This window comes from Molossus molossus, unplaced genomic scaffold, assembly GCF_014108415.1.
Source record: "Molossus molossus isolate mMolMol1 unplaced genomic scaffold, mMolMol1.p scaffold_m16_p_21, whole genome shotgun sequence".
NCBI lineage: Eukaryota > Metazoa > Chordata > Mammalia > Chiroptera > Molossidae > Molossus > Molossus molossus.
Window position 1 is genome coordinate 2,458,704 of NW_023425357.1, and position 10,717 is coordinate 2,469,420.

Consider the following 10,717-nt stretch of genomic DNA (forward strand, 5'->3'; position numbering starts at 1 on the left):
CAGTCTCTACACACAGTAGGTGCTCCATCAATATTTGCTGATATGACTAAATGCTGCCCCCCGTGGCCAGCACTGGGATAGCGGAAAGGAGCCTGTGGGTACCTTCTGCTGCCTGCAGGGGCAGGTCTTCAACAAACCCCAGAGCGGGGCGGCCCCAGCTGTGGGTGATTCTTAACAAGCCGGAGACGGCAGGAGAAGGGCCCGAAGTGCGGCCACCCACGCGGCGCCGGGCCTCCCAGCGCCCGCCCGGGGTGTTGGCGCCCCCTGGTGGAGCGTCCCAGGTCACAGCCTGCAGGGCCGGTGGCCCCGGCTGTGTTGCAGGCTCGGCCTGGGCGGGCCCAGACCCGGCCAGGGGATACTGCCCCTGGCTCCTGCTGGCCGATTGGAGCCTGTCCTGGAGCCACGCGGTGGCGACCCCTTGCCTGTCCTCGGGGCCTGACCTCCAATCCTCCAGAGGTGAGGGGGTTCACTCCCCCCAGCCCATTGCCAAGAGCGCTGGGACCTTCCCTTCCAGGCCTGAGAGCAACAGGACAGGAGACCTAGCACCGGCCCGGCCTGCCCGGCCAAGACAGACAGATTGGGAGAGACAGGCACGTTCACAGGCAAAAAGACACACACAGAGGCTGAGAAAGGCCGGGAAGCATGGAAGGTGAGGAGTGTGGTCAGAGAGGGAGGAGGAGAGAACTCCAGAGGAGGGACAGAAAAGCCCGGGGGAGGGCTCCAGGGAGATGGAGAGCCCACATCTGACTGAAGACAGTGATGGCGGAGAGGCCAAGCCGCAGAGTACTGGAGGCGAGGGGCTGGGGCCCCTGGAGGCACCTAGGCCGACAGGCCAGGTGCCCCAGCCTGTGCTCAGGGCTGCCCTGTCCTCCCAGGAGGCTACGTGGTGCACGTGCACGGGTGGTACTGGGCAAGGGAGGGTGCCCCTGGGTGTCTGGTCTCACTGCCTTTTGCAGCCCCCACATGCCCACAGGTAACTAGACTTCTGGTGACATCGCTGGCTGCCTGCAGCTGGCCCTGGGCAGTGCTGCTGCCGGGAGCAGGCCTGGCCCGAAAGGGTGCGGTTCCAGGGCCCCTACGGACCAGGCTCAAACCCCGGCTTTGCCACTTACTTGTTCTGTGAGCGTGGCGTCAGGGAGCCTCGGTTTCCCCCTGTGCTGCCTTCTTACCCCAGCTTTACCACCGAGGTCCCTGAGGCTCAAATCAGACAGGGGGTCTCCACACAGTGGGATGTATTGTTTTTATTTTTATTTTTCCATTTTATTTTTGGTGGTGGTTGTTAATCCTCCCCCCCTAGGATATTTTTCCATTGATACTTTTTTTTTTTAATCCTCACCCGAGGATATTTTTCTCTTTATCCTCAGATAGAGTGGGCGGGAGAGAAAGGGAGAGAGAGAGAGAAACATCGACATGAGGACACATCAATTGGTTGCCTCCTGCACGACCCCAACCAGGGCCAGAGACAAACTGCAACCGAGGTACATGCTGTTGACCAGAATCGAACCCGGGCCAACGCTCTACCACTGAGCCAAACCTGCCAGGGCTTTTTCCATTGGTTTTTAAAGAGTGGATGGGAGGGAGAGAGAGAGAGACATCAATTGGTTGCCTCCCACACACAGGCCCTGACTGAGACCAGGGGTCGAAACTGCAACCCAGGTTTATGCCCTTGATCGGGAATCGAACCCTTGACCTTCTGGTGTGAGGGCCAGCGCGCTAACCACTGAGCAGGCTGTATTGTTTTTGTTTTTGTGTTTTGCATTTCTCTTGAGATGGAGCGGGAGGGAGAAAGGAGGAAGAGAGAGAGAAAAATTGATGTGAGAGAGACACATTGAGTGGTTGCCACCCACACGACCCCAATAGGGGCCGGAGACAAACTACAACGGAGATACATGCCCCTATCGGGAACCGAACCTGGGACTCTCTGGTCCACGGGCTGACGCTCTAACCGCTGAGCCAAAGCGGCCAGGGCCAGGCTGTATTGTTTTTGTTTTGGTGTTTTGCATTTCTCTTGAGATGGAGCGGGAGGGAGAGAAGGAGGAAGAGAGAGAGAGAAACATTGATGTGAGAGAGACACATTGAGTGGTTGCCACCCACACGACCCCAATAGGGGCCGGAGACAAACTACAACGGAGATACATGCCCCTATCGGGAACCGAGCCTGGGACTCTCTGGTCCGCGGGCCGACGCTCTAACCGCTGACCCAAAGCGGCCAGGGCCAGGCTGTACTGCTTTTCATTTCACCACGTTCCACGTGTTGGTGTGGCCGCGGCATGTTCACACCCAGCGGCTGTCGTTTCAGAGGGAACCCGAGTTCCCTTCTGTCCCAGCCAGCCCCGGTTTCCCACCATAGTCCCTTCATAATGTGCTGCTGCTAATCGGCAGGGTCTCGTAGGGCAGATGGATGGTGAGGATACGTAGAAACAGGACCCTTTAGTAGCTCGCGACAGTGAGAGCTTTCAGGAAGCCCTTCCTGGTCCTCTTCCCCCCACGCGGGTGGCGTCCCAGCTCTGCCGCTGTGACTTCGGGTGACTGTGCACCCTGACCTCAGCGAGTGGCCTGGGCACCGGGGGCCTGCCCCTGGACATGTCCTTACTGTTCTGTCTCTCTGCCGCCTCCTCTCCTCGCCTGCGGAGGCTGAACACCAGCCCCCAAGGACACTCAGGTCCTAACCCACAGGAACCGTGAATGTGTCGCCGTCCATGGGAAAGGAGCTTTGCAGGTGTGTCTCAGTGCAGGCTGTCAAGTGGACGAGGCGATCCTGGTGACCCAGGGGCCCCCAGGGTCATCCTCATAAGAGGGAGGCAGGATGTTCCGAGTCAGAGGAGGACATGGGATGATGGAGGCAGAGGTCGGATGACCCGATGTGAAGATGGAGGAAGGGCCACCAGCCAAGGAACTGGGTGCCTCTAGAAGCTGGAGAAAGCAACCTCCCGTCTCCCCTTGGAGCCTCCAGAGGAAACACCTTGATTTTAACCCACAGGACCCACCTGGACTCCTGACCTGCAGAACCACGAGAGAGTGAAGGAGCAGTCTTTTTTTTTTTTTTCCAATATGTCTTTATTGATTTTTTAGAGAGAGAGTAACATGAATGGGTCGCCTTCCTGCACGCCCCCTACTGGAGATCAAGCAGGCAACCTGGGCACGTGCCCTGTCCGGGAACCCAACAGGCCCTTTCAGTCCATGTGACGGTGCTCGACCCACTGAGCCACACGGGCCAGGCTGCAGGAGCATTCTTTCAGCCACTAGGTTGTTACTACAGCCATAGGACACTCGTACACCTCCAGCAGTCCCCTCCCTGCAACGCCGAGGGCCCTGGCCACTAGCCAGCACACTTGGCCAACCCGCCAGAGGAGAGGACCCCACTGCCCTCCGAGCCCCGGGGGTCAGCCCCTCCACCTGCCAGCCCAGCCATTCTCTGCCTCCCCAAACACTAGGGACCCGAGTCCCTCAGCAAAATGCCTCAGGGGAAACTGAGCCCCGTGTTTTCTCCTCCCCTCCGGCCACAGCCAGACTGAGCCCGAAACAGCCCCCAGCGCCACCCACCCGAACCACCAGGCCCAGTCTGCAGTGCCCCTCCCTTCTCTCCGCTCACTGGCTGCGCTTTGGCGTGAAATGCAGGGTGTAGGGGTCAAACCCCACGAAGTCGAGTATTCCTGGTGGCTGGAGACCTTGGGCACAATGAGCCCCTCTCTGGGCCTCAGTTTCCCCAGGATGCTGGGCCTGGGGCAGAGGGAGGCAGGAAGACATGGCAGCTGTGAGGCTCTCGTGCTGTGTCCCCCTCCCTCCCGGCCTGCACCCAAGCCTCCCACCGCCCCCCCCCTCCAATTAAGGGCCCTCAACGCTAACCGCTGCGGTTGACTCAGCTCCTGGCCTCGCATCCCAGCGGAGGCCTTTGTCACCTTAATTGGCAATCTCCAGGCACTATTTCCCTGCCCCCCACCTGCGCCACCCTGACCATATCCCAGGTCCAACTATGTGCTAATTGGGTCCCTGGGGTGCACAGAAAGCCCCCTCCCCAGCCCACCCCCTGCCTTCATATATCAGCCCCCACCTACTGTCCCTCAAACCTCGGGGTCCAGCTCCCAGGTCGCAGGGACCAGGAGGGCACAGGACAAGGTAGCGCCCAATTCTGGGAGCCCTATGCCCCCTTCTGTCCAGAGTCCAGCTGCCCCTCCCAAAGGCCGTCCCCCATCGTCCTCCTCCGCAGCCCCGAGCCAGCCCTCAGCCCTGGCTGCCCCTCTCTCCTCACAGATTTGGGGGGCTGCTTTCTGATCAACAGGAATATAGCGGAACGTTGCCCCCAGGTCACCCAGGCCATGCACCCCGGGGCCCCCACAGCCGCTGGAGTCTCCGAGCCCAGCCCCCGGGAGCTGTGTGCCTTTGTGAGCGGGGCAGCCGTCCACATGCTGCGCACCTTGCACCCCCGGCGGACCCGGCCCCCCAAGAGGAGACCCAACCACAGGAGGTTCCTGCACAACCAGATCTGCAGGTGAAGGGGCAGGGGCAGGGGGAGGGGCGGGGAGGGGCTGCAGCCCCAGGTCTGTGGCCTCCAGGGCTGGATGCAGTCAACACTCCGCGTCAACCGCCCGGCCGGAGACCCAGCACGGGGCACAGCAGAGCACACCCCCAGCCTTTGCCAGCCAGCAAATGGTACATGTGACGCCACAATGTGGATGAAGCTTGAAAACAAGAACCGGCCAACCCACAGCCCCAGGAAGCAGATCGGTGGCTGGCAGGAGCTGGGGGACGCGATTGCTCCTGAGGACAGGGTTTCCCAACATTTGGGGGGGGTTGCCCAACATTGCAAATGTGTGAACCACCGCCGAACTGTGCGCTTCACAATGGCTCATTTTAAGTTACGCACATTTCGGTTCGATGTTTTAAATGACCGGGGATGCTAGGAGGTGGTCAGTGCGTGGAGGGTGTGCTGGGGAAGGGCTGGCGCTTTAGGTCAGGTGTCCCTGGGGAGGTGCACAGCTGAGCGGGGGCCTGGGGCCTGGGGCACACTGGGAAGGAGCCCTGTGGGTGGCTGAGGGGGGTGTTCCCAGGGCACAGCGAGTGCAAAGGCCTGAGCAGGAACAGTGGAAGGTGGGGGGGCGGGACTAGGGCTTGAAAGAGTCAGGGACCTGCCCTGGCTCAGCGGTTAGAGGGTTAGAGCCTTGGCCCACCGACTGGGGTTGCAGGTTCGATTCTGGTCAAGGGCACATACCTGGGCTGAGGGGACCATGCAGCAGGCAGCCAGTCGATGTGCGAGAGACACATCGATGTTTGTCTCTCTCTACCCCTCCCTCCCATTCTATCTGACAATAAATGGGAAAATAGCCTCAGGTGAGAATTAAAAAAAAATAAAAAATTGTCAGGGACCTGATCGGAGACCTCGTGGGCCTCCGGAGGGACCTCAGCTCTGAGCGGACCTGAGAGAATCCCTCTGGCTGCTGAGAGGAGAACAGACTGTGTAGGGGGCAGGGGTGGAAGGGAGAGATCAGGAGAGGGGTGATGGCAGCTCGGACCAGGGTGGGGGCCAGAGCCAGGTCCGGCTGTGGGGCTTTTCAAAGGCAGAGAGGAACTTGCTGTTCCCAGACAGGACTTTCTAACCCACAGGCCACATTTGGCCCCTCTCCTGCTCCAGGGCCTCCCATGGCTCCCCATTGCCCTCACAACAAAGGCTTGGCCCCATCAACCCCTGCTCCCATCTAGCTCTCTGTCCCTCAGACGGTGGGCCTTTGCACATGCAGTGTTCCTGGCATACGGCAAGTGCTCAAGCAATGGTTACTGTCGCTGGGTGAGGGGAGAGCACAGGTGGGCTGGGGGGGGGGGAGTGTGAGGCGCGGCAGGCCTGAGCAGAGACCCCAAGGAGTAGAGGTCCCCAGTCACACTCCCAGAGACAGCACGACAAGGCAGTTGTCTGTTGCAGAGGTTCTCAAAGGGGGTCCCTAGACCAGGGCATCACACCTCAGCACCTGACTGGGGACATGTCAGAAACACAGATTCTGCTCTGGCTGGTTTGGCTCAGCGGTTAGAGCGTCGGCCTGCGGTCCAGAGAGACCCGGGTTCGGTTCCCGCTAAGGGCATGTACCTCGGTTGCAGTTTGTCCTCGGCCCTGGTTGGTTGTGCGGATGGCAGCCACTCGATGTGTCCCTTTCACATCGATGTTTCTCTCTCTCTCTCTTCCTCTCTGGCTGGGACAGAATAGAACTCAGGTTCTCTCTGAACAAAAAATGGAAAAATGTCCTCGGTTGAGAGAAAGAAGAAAGAAAGATAGGTTGATTCTCAGACCCCAAATCAGATCTGCAGAACCAGAAACTCAGGGGTGGGGGCCCCGTGTTTTCACAAGGGCTCCAGGAGTTCTGTGGAGAACCCCAACCTGATGGCCACTCACACACATACCATCACTGAGATTCATCTTAGCATTTTTCTTTCATCTGCGTTTTTTAAATAGTTTAAAGCACATTGCAAATGTCATGGCTCTTCAGCCCTAATGGTATCTGTGCTTAGTTTGTTCAAGTCGGGGGCTGTACATAGCGTACAAGGTTGTGAATCTTAACCCTCTCCCTCTGTCTCTGTCTCTCTGTCTCTGTCTCTCTGTCTCTCCCTTCCTCCCTCCCTCTCTCCTTCTCTCCCTCGGTAAAAATCAATGGAAAAAATGTCCTCAGGTGAAGATTAACAACAACAAAAAGACGGTGTCAGAGTCACAGCTCTCACTAATTTACTTAAGAGTCATATATATATATATATATATATTTTTTTCTTGTGGCAAAATACACAGAACAAAACATTTTCCACTTTATTTATTTAAATATTTTTCTTTTTTATTTTTCTTTTATTTTGTTATGTATTTACATTTTTGTAAATGCTTTTATTTATTTATTTTTAATTTTTTTCCTTTATTGATTTTAGAGAGAGAAATAGAAACATTGATGAGAGAGGACATCGATTGGCTGCCTCCCGCATGCTTCCCCCCCACCCTGGGGATTTGGCCCACAACCTGGGCATATGCCCTGACCGGGAATTGAACTGGTGACTTCTTGGTGCATGGGTTCGACACTCAACCACTGAGCCACACCGGCTGGGCTATTTGTTTTTTCTTTCTTGATTTTTAGAGAGAGAAAAAGGGAGAGGTAGAGAGAGACAGAAACATTGATGAGAGAGAACATCGATTGGCCGCCTCCTGCATGTCCCCTGCTGGGGATTTGGCCCACAACCTGGACGTGTGCCCTGGCTGGGAATCAGACCATCGACCTCCTGGTGCAGAGGTCAATGCTCAACCACTGAGCCCCACCGGCCGGGCCAACATTCTCCACTTCAACCATTTACAGTGAACAATCCAGTGGCATTTCGTGCATTCACAGTGTTTTGCAACATCACCTCCATCTGGCTCCAGAACATTCTTATCACCCCCAGGGGACCCTGTACCCATTACCAGTCCCTTCCCCTTCCCTTCCCCTCCGCGCTTGGCAAATACTCATCGGCTCTCTGTCTCCAGGGATTTCCCTGTTCTGAACATTTCCTTTCAGGAGAATTACACACTATCGGGTATGTGTTCGTGGAAGATGCACACACATGCAAAAACAGCACACACACTGACAGTGTGAAGACAGGGGGGAACTTTCTCAAAGGGAACCTATGACCGCGACTGACCCTGGGATCCAGGGACAGAGCGTCCCCTGCCCCCAGGCTCACTGCTGCTCCTTCCCATCAGCCGCCACCTGATCGCTCTCTTTGCCCCTCTGATTAGCCGATTTCTGAACTTTCCTTCAATGAGGTCCCACGGCTGCTAACTGTGGGTCTCACTGCCTTCGCGCGCGTTATGCTTGGGCATTACTTTGCCAGAACGGCCGTAATGAAACACCCCAGACCGGGCGGCTTGCACAATGGACATTTGCTCTCGCACCAGGCTGCAGGCCGGAAGTTTGAGATCAAGCTGTGGGCAGGTGCCCCGTGTCCTCACACCGTTCTCCCTCTGTGTCCTGACACCAGGCCCACTGGGCTAGGAACCACCCTAACGACATCATTTTAACTTCATCGCCGCTTAGAAAACCCCGTCTCCAAATACAATCACATTCTGAAGTACTGGGGTTAGGAAGTCAACATGTGGATTTCAGGGGGTCACGGTTCAGCCCATCGGGACTTGTGCGACCCATTAGAATTGTCAGGGGGGAGAGCAGTCCCTCATCCAGGCGGGAGGAGCTGGAGACTCCAGTTAGCGGAGGGTGGAGGTGCTCAGTGGTGAGCAGATTCCGAACTGTCGTTCAGTAGGGTCACCCCATGCAGGCCCCAGCTTGAGCCTCGCTGCACTGGGTGCCTCCACCTTGGAGTCAAGGCTAAGAGGAAGCAGAACCCACAGGGCATCACTGTGATAGACGTACTGCTAGCCCACAGCGCACATCTGTATGAGAGATCTTTTCATTTACTCATTTACTTTTTGGTACATGCCTCTAGTGGGAACCGAACCCGGGACTCTCTGGTCTGCAGGCCAACGCTCCAACCGCTGAGCCAAACCTCTTTTATTTGTTTTATTGTTTGCTCTTTTTATTGTTTTACTTATTTGCTCTTTTTATTGTTTTATTTTTTTTTATCCTCACCCGAGGACATTTTTCCATTTTTTGTTCAGGTAGAGTGGGAGGGAGAGAGAGGAACAGAGAGAGAGAGAGAGAAACATCGATGTGAAAGGAACACATCGAGTGGCTGCCACCCGCACAACCAACCAGGGCCGGGGACAAACTGCAACCGAGGTACGCGCACTTAGCGGGAACCGAACCCGGGTCTCTCAGGACCGCAGGCCGACGCTCTAACCGCTGAGCCAACCGGCCAGGGCTCTTTTTATTGTTTAAAAAAAAATTTCTTTTCTTGCCCTGGCCGGTTTGGCTCAGTGGGTGGAACGTCGGCCTGCAGTCCAGAGAGACCTGGGTTCGGTTCCCGCGAAGGGCATGTACCACGGTTGCAATTTGTCCCTGGCCCTGGTTGGGATCGTGTGGGTGGCAGCCACTCGATGCGTCCCTTTCACATCGATGTTTCTCTCTCTTCCTCGCTCTCTCCCTCCTACTCCATCTGAGAAAAAAAAGAAAAAGAAAAAGGAAAAAAATTTTTGTATTTTTTTTTATCCTCACCCGAGGACATTTTTTTCCATTTATTATTCAGATAGAGTGGGAAGGAGAGAGAGGAAGAGAGAGAGAGAGAGAAACATCGACGTGAAAGGGACACATTGAGTGGCTGCCACTCGCACAACCAACCAGGGGCGGGGACAAACTGCAACCGAAGTACATGCCCTGAGCGGGAACAAAACCTGGGTCTCTCTGGACCACGGGCCAACACTCTAATCGCTGAGCCAAACTGGCCAGGGCAAAATTTCTATTCTTTATTGATTTTAGAGAGAGAGAGGAAGGGAGTGGGAGAGAGAGATAAAAACATTGATGAGAGCCCTGGCCAGTTTGGCTCAGCGGTTAGAGCGTCAGCCCACAGACCAGAGAGTCCTGGGTTCGGTTCCCACTAAGGGCACATAGGTTGCAGTTTGTCCTCAACCCTGGTTGCGGGCGTGTGGGTGGCAACCACTTGATGTGTCTCTCTCACATTGATGTTTCTCTCTCTCTCTTCCTCCCTCTCTCCCTCCCACTCCACCTGAAGATAAATGCAAAAATGTCCTCGGGTGAGGATTAAAAAAAAAAAAAAAAAAAATGGATGAGAGAGAACATCAATTGGCCGCCTCCTGCATGCCCCCCACCGGGGATCGTGCCCACAACCTGGGCATGTGCCCTGTCTGGGAACCGGCAACCTCTTGGTGCAGGGGTTGCTGCTCAACCACTGAGCCACACTGGCCGTGCTGCGTGAAAGAAGTTTTTAAAGGCATCCTTTCCTTTTTACTGTTTTATATTTGAACGCGGTCATAATACATCTAAACGTCAAAAAATGTGCCTGGTGTTGGACGAGACGCCCTGTTGGTGCACGAACCCCACGGCTGTCCAGAGCGTCCCTCCTGATAGAGTCGCAAATACTGAATTGTCGGGCTCAAGAAGTGGACCCGGGGCAGGGAGACCAGCTTAGAGAGGAAAAATGAGGAGGGCAAGGAGGGACAAATCACTTCCGGGATGAAAGACAGGGACGCTGTCACGGTCACCCAGCTGATGCCCGTCTCTCCACAGGCAGTTTGCCAGGATCGAGGCTGCCACCCAGCGCCTGGCCCTGTCCATCCTTTCCCAGGAGGTGCCTCCGCGGAGACCATCGCCTCAAAGACCACCCCCACCACCTCCATCCCCCTTCCTGGGGGTGGCCCGGGCTGTGGCCCCCACTGAGGCACCCCATGCAGGCCCCAGCTTGAGCCTCGCTGCACTGGAGGCCTCCACCCTGGACCTCTTTGATAGCATCGCACTGACCCCAGAGCATCCCTCAGTGCCCTATGACCTGCCCCATCACGCAGTGGGCCAGCCAGACCTCAGGCAGGCCCTTCATTCCCATGATCCCATGCCCCTGCCCCAGCATGCCCTGGGAGGAGGAAATGAGCTCTTGGCTCCTGAGGGGGCCTGGGTGGGCAGGTGGGAGATACCTTGTGCTCACCATTTTCAGGGGGTCCCTGAGGGATGGGGGACCTGCTTCCCATGACACCCAATCACAACCCAGCTCAGGCCCGGGATAAACCAGAGGCATCCCTCTGACCTCACCCTCTGCCAGGAGCTCCCCCCAACTCTTCTGGCAACTTCTGGGAAAATGACCCCAGCCCACACTC

General features: G+C 56.5%; 1 protein-coding gene across 1 annotated transcript; it reads left to right on the plus strand.

The window, feature by feature from the left end:
• Positions 1–4,316: 4,316 nt before the first annotated feature.
• On the plus strand, positions 4,317–10,593 carry LOC118638403 (uncharacterized protein C19orf85-like). The gene is made up of 2 exons (XM_036274189.1): positions 4,317–4,489; positions 10,137–10,593. Exons 1-2 carry the CDS (start codon positions 4,317–4,319, stop codon positions 10,591–10,593), a joined length of 630 nt encoding a protein of 209 aa, XP_036130082.1.
• The last annotated feature ends 124 nt before the right edge of the window (positions 10,594–10,717 follow it).

What these genes read in the sequence shown, in the direction of transcription:
- LOC118638403 (XM_036274189.1), top strand. Translation starts at nt 4,317, where the DNA reads ATGCACCCCGGGGCCCCCACAGCCGCTGGAGTCTCCGAGCCCAGCCCC. An exon ending in CTGCACAACCAGATCTGCAG is followed by an intron (nt 4,490 to 10,136) that starts GTGAAGGGGCAG and finishes GTCTCTCCACAG; the next exon opens with GCAGTTTGCCAGGATCGAGG.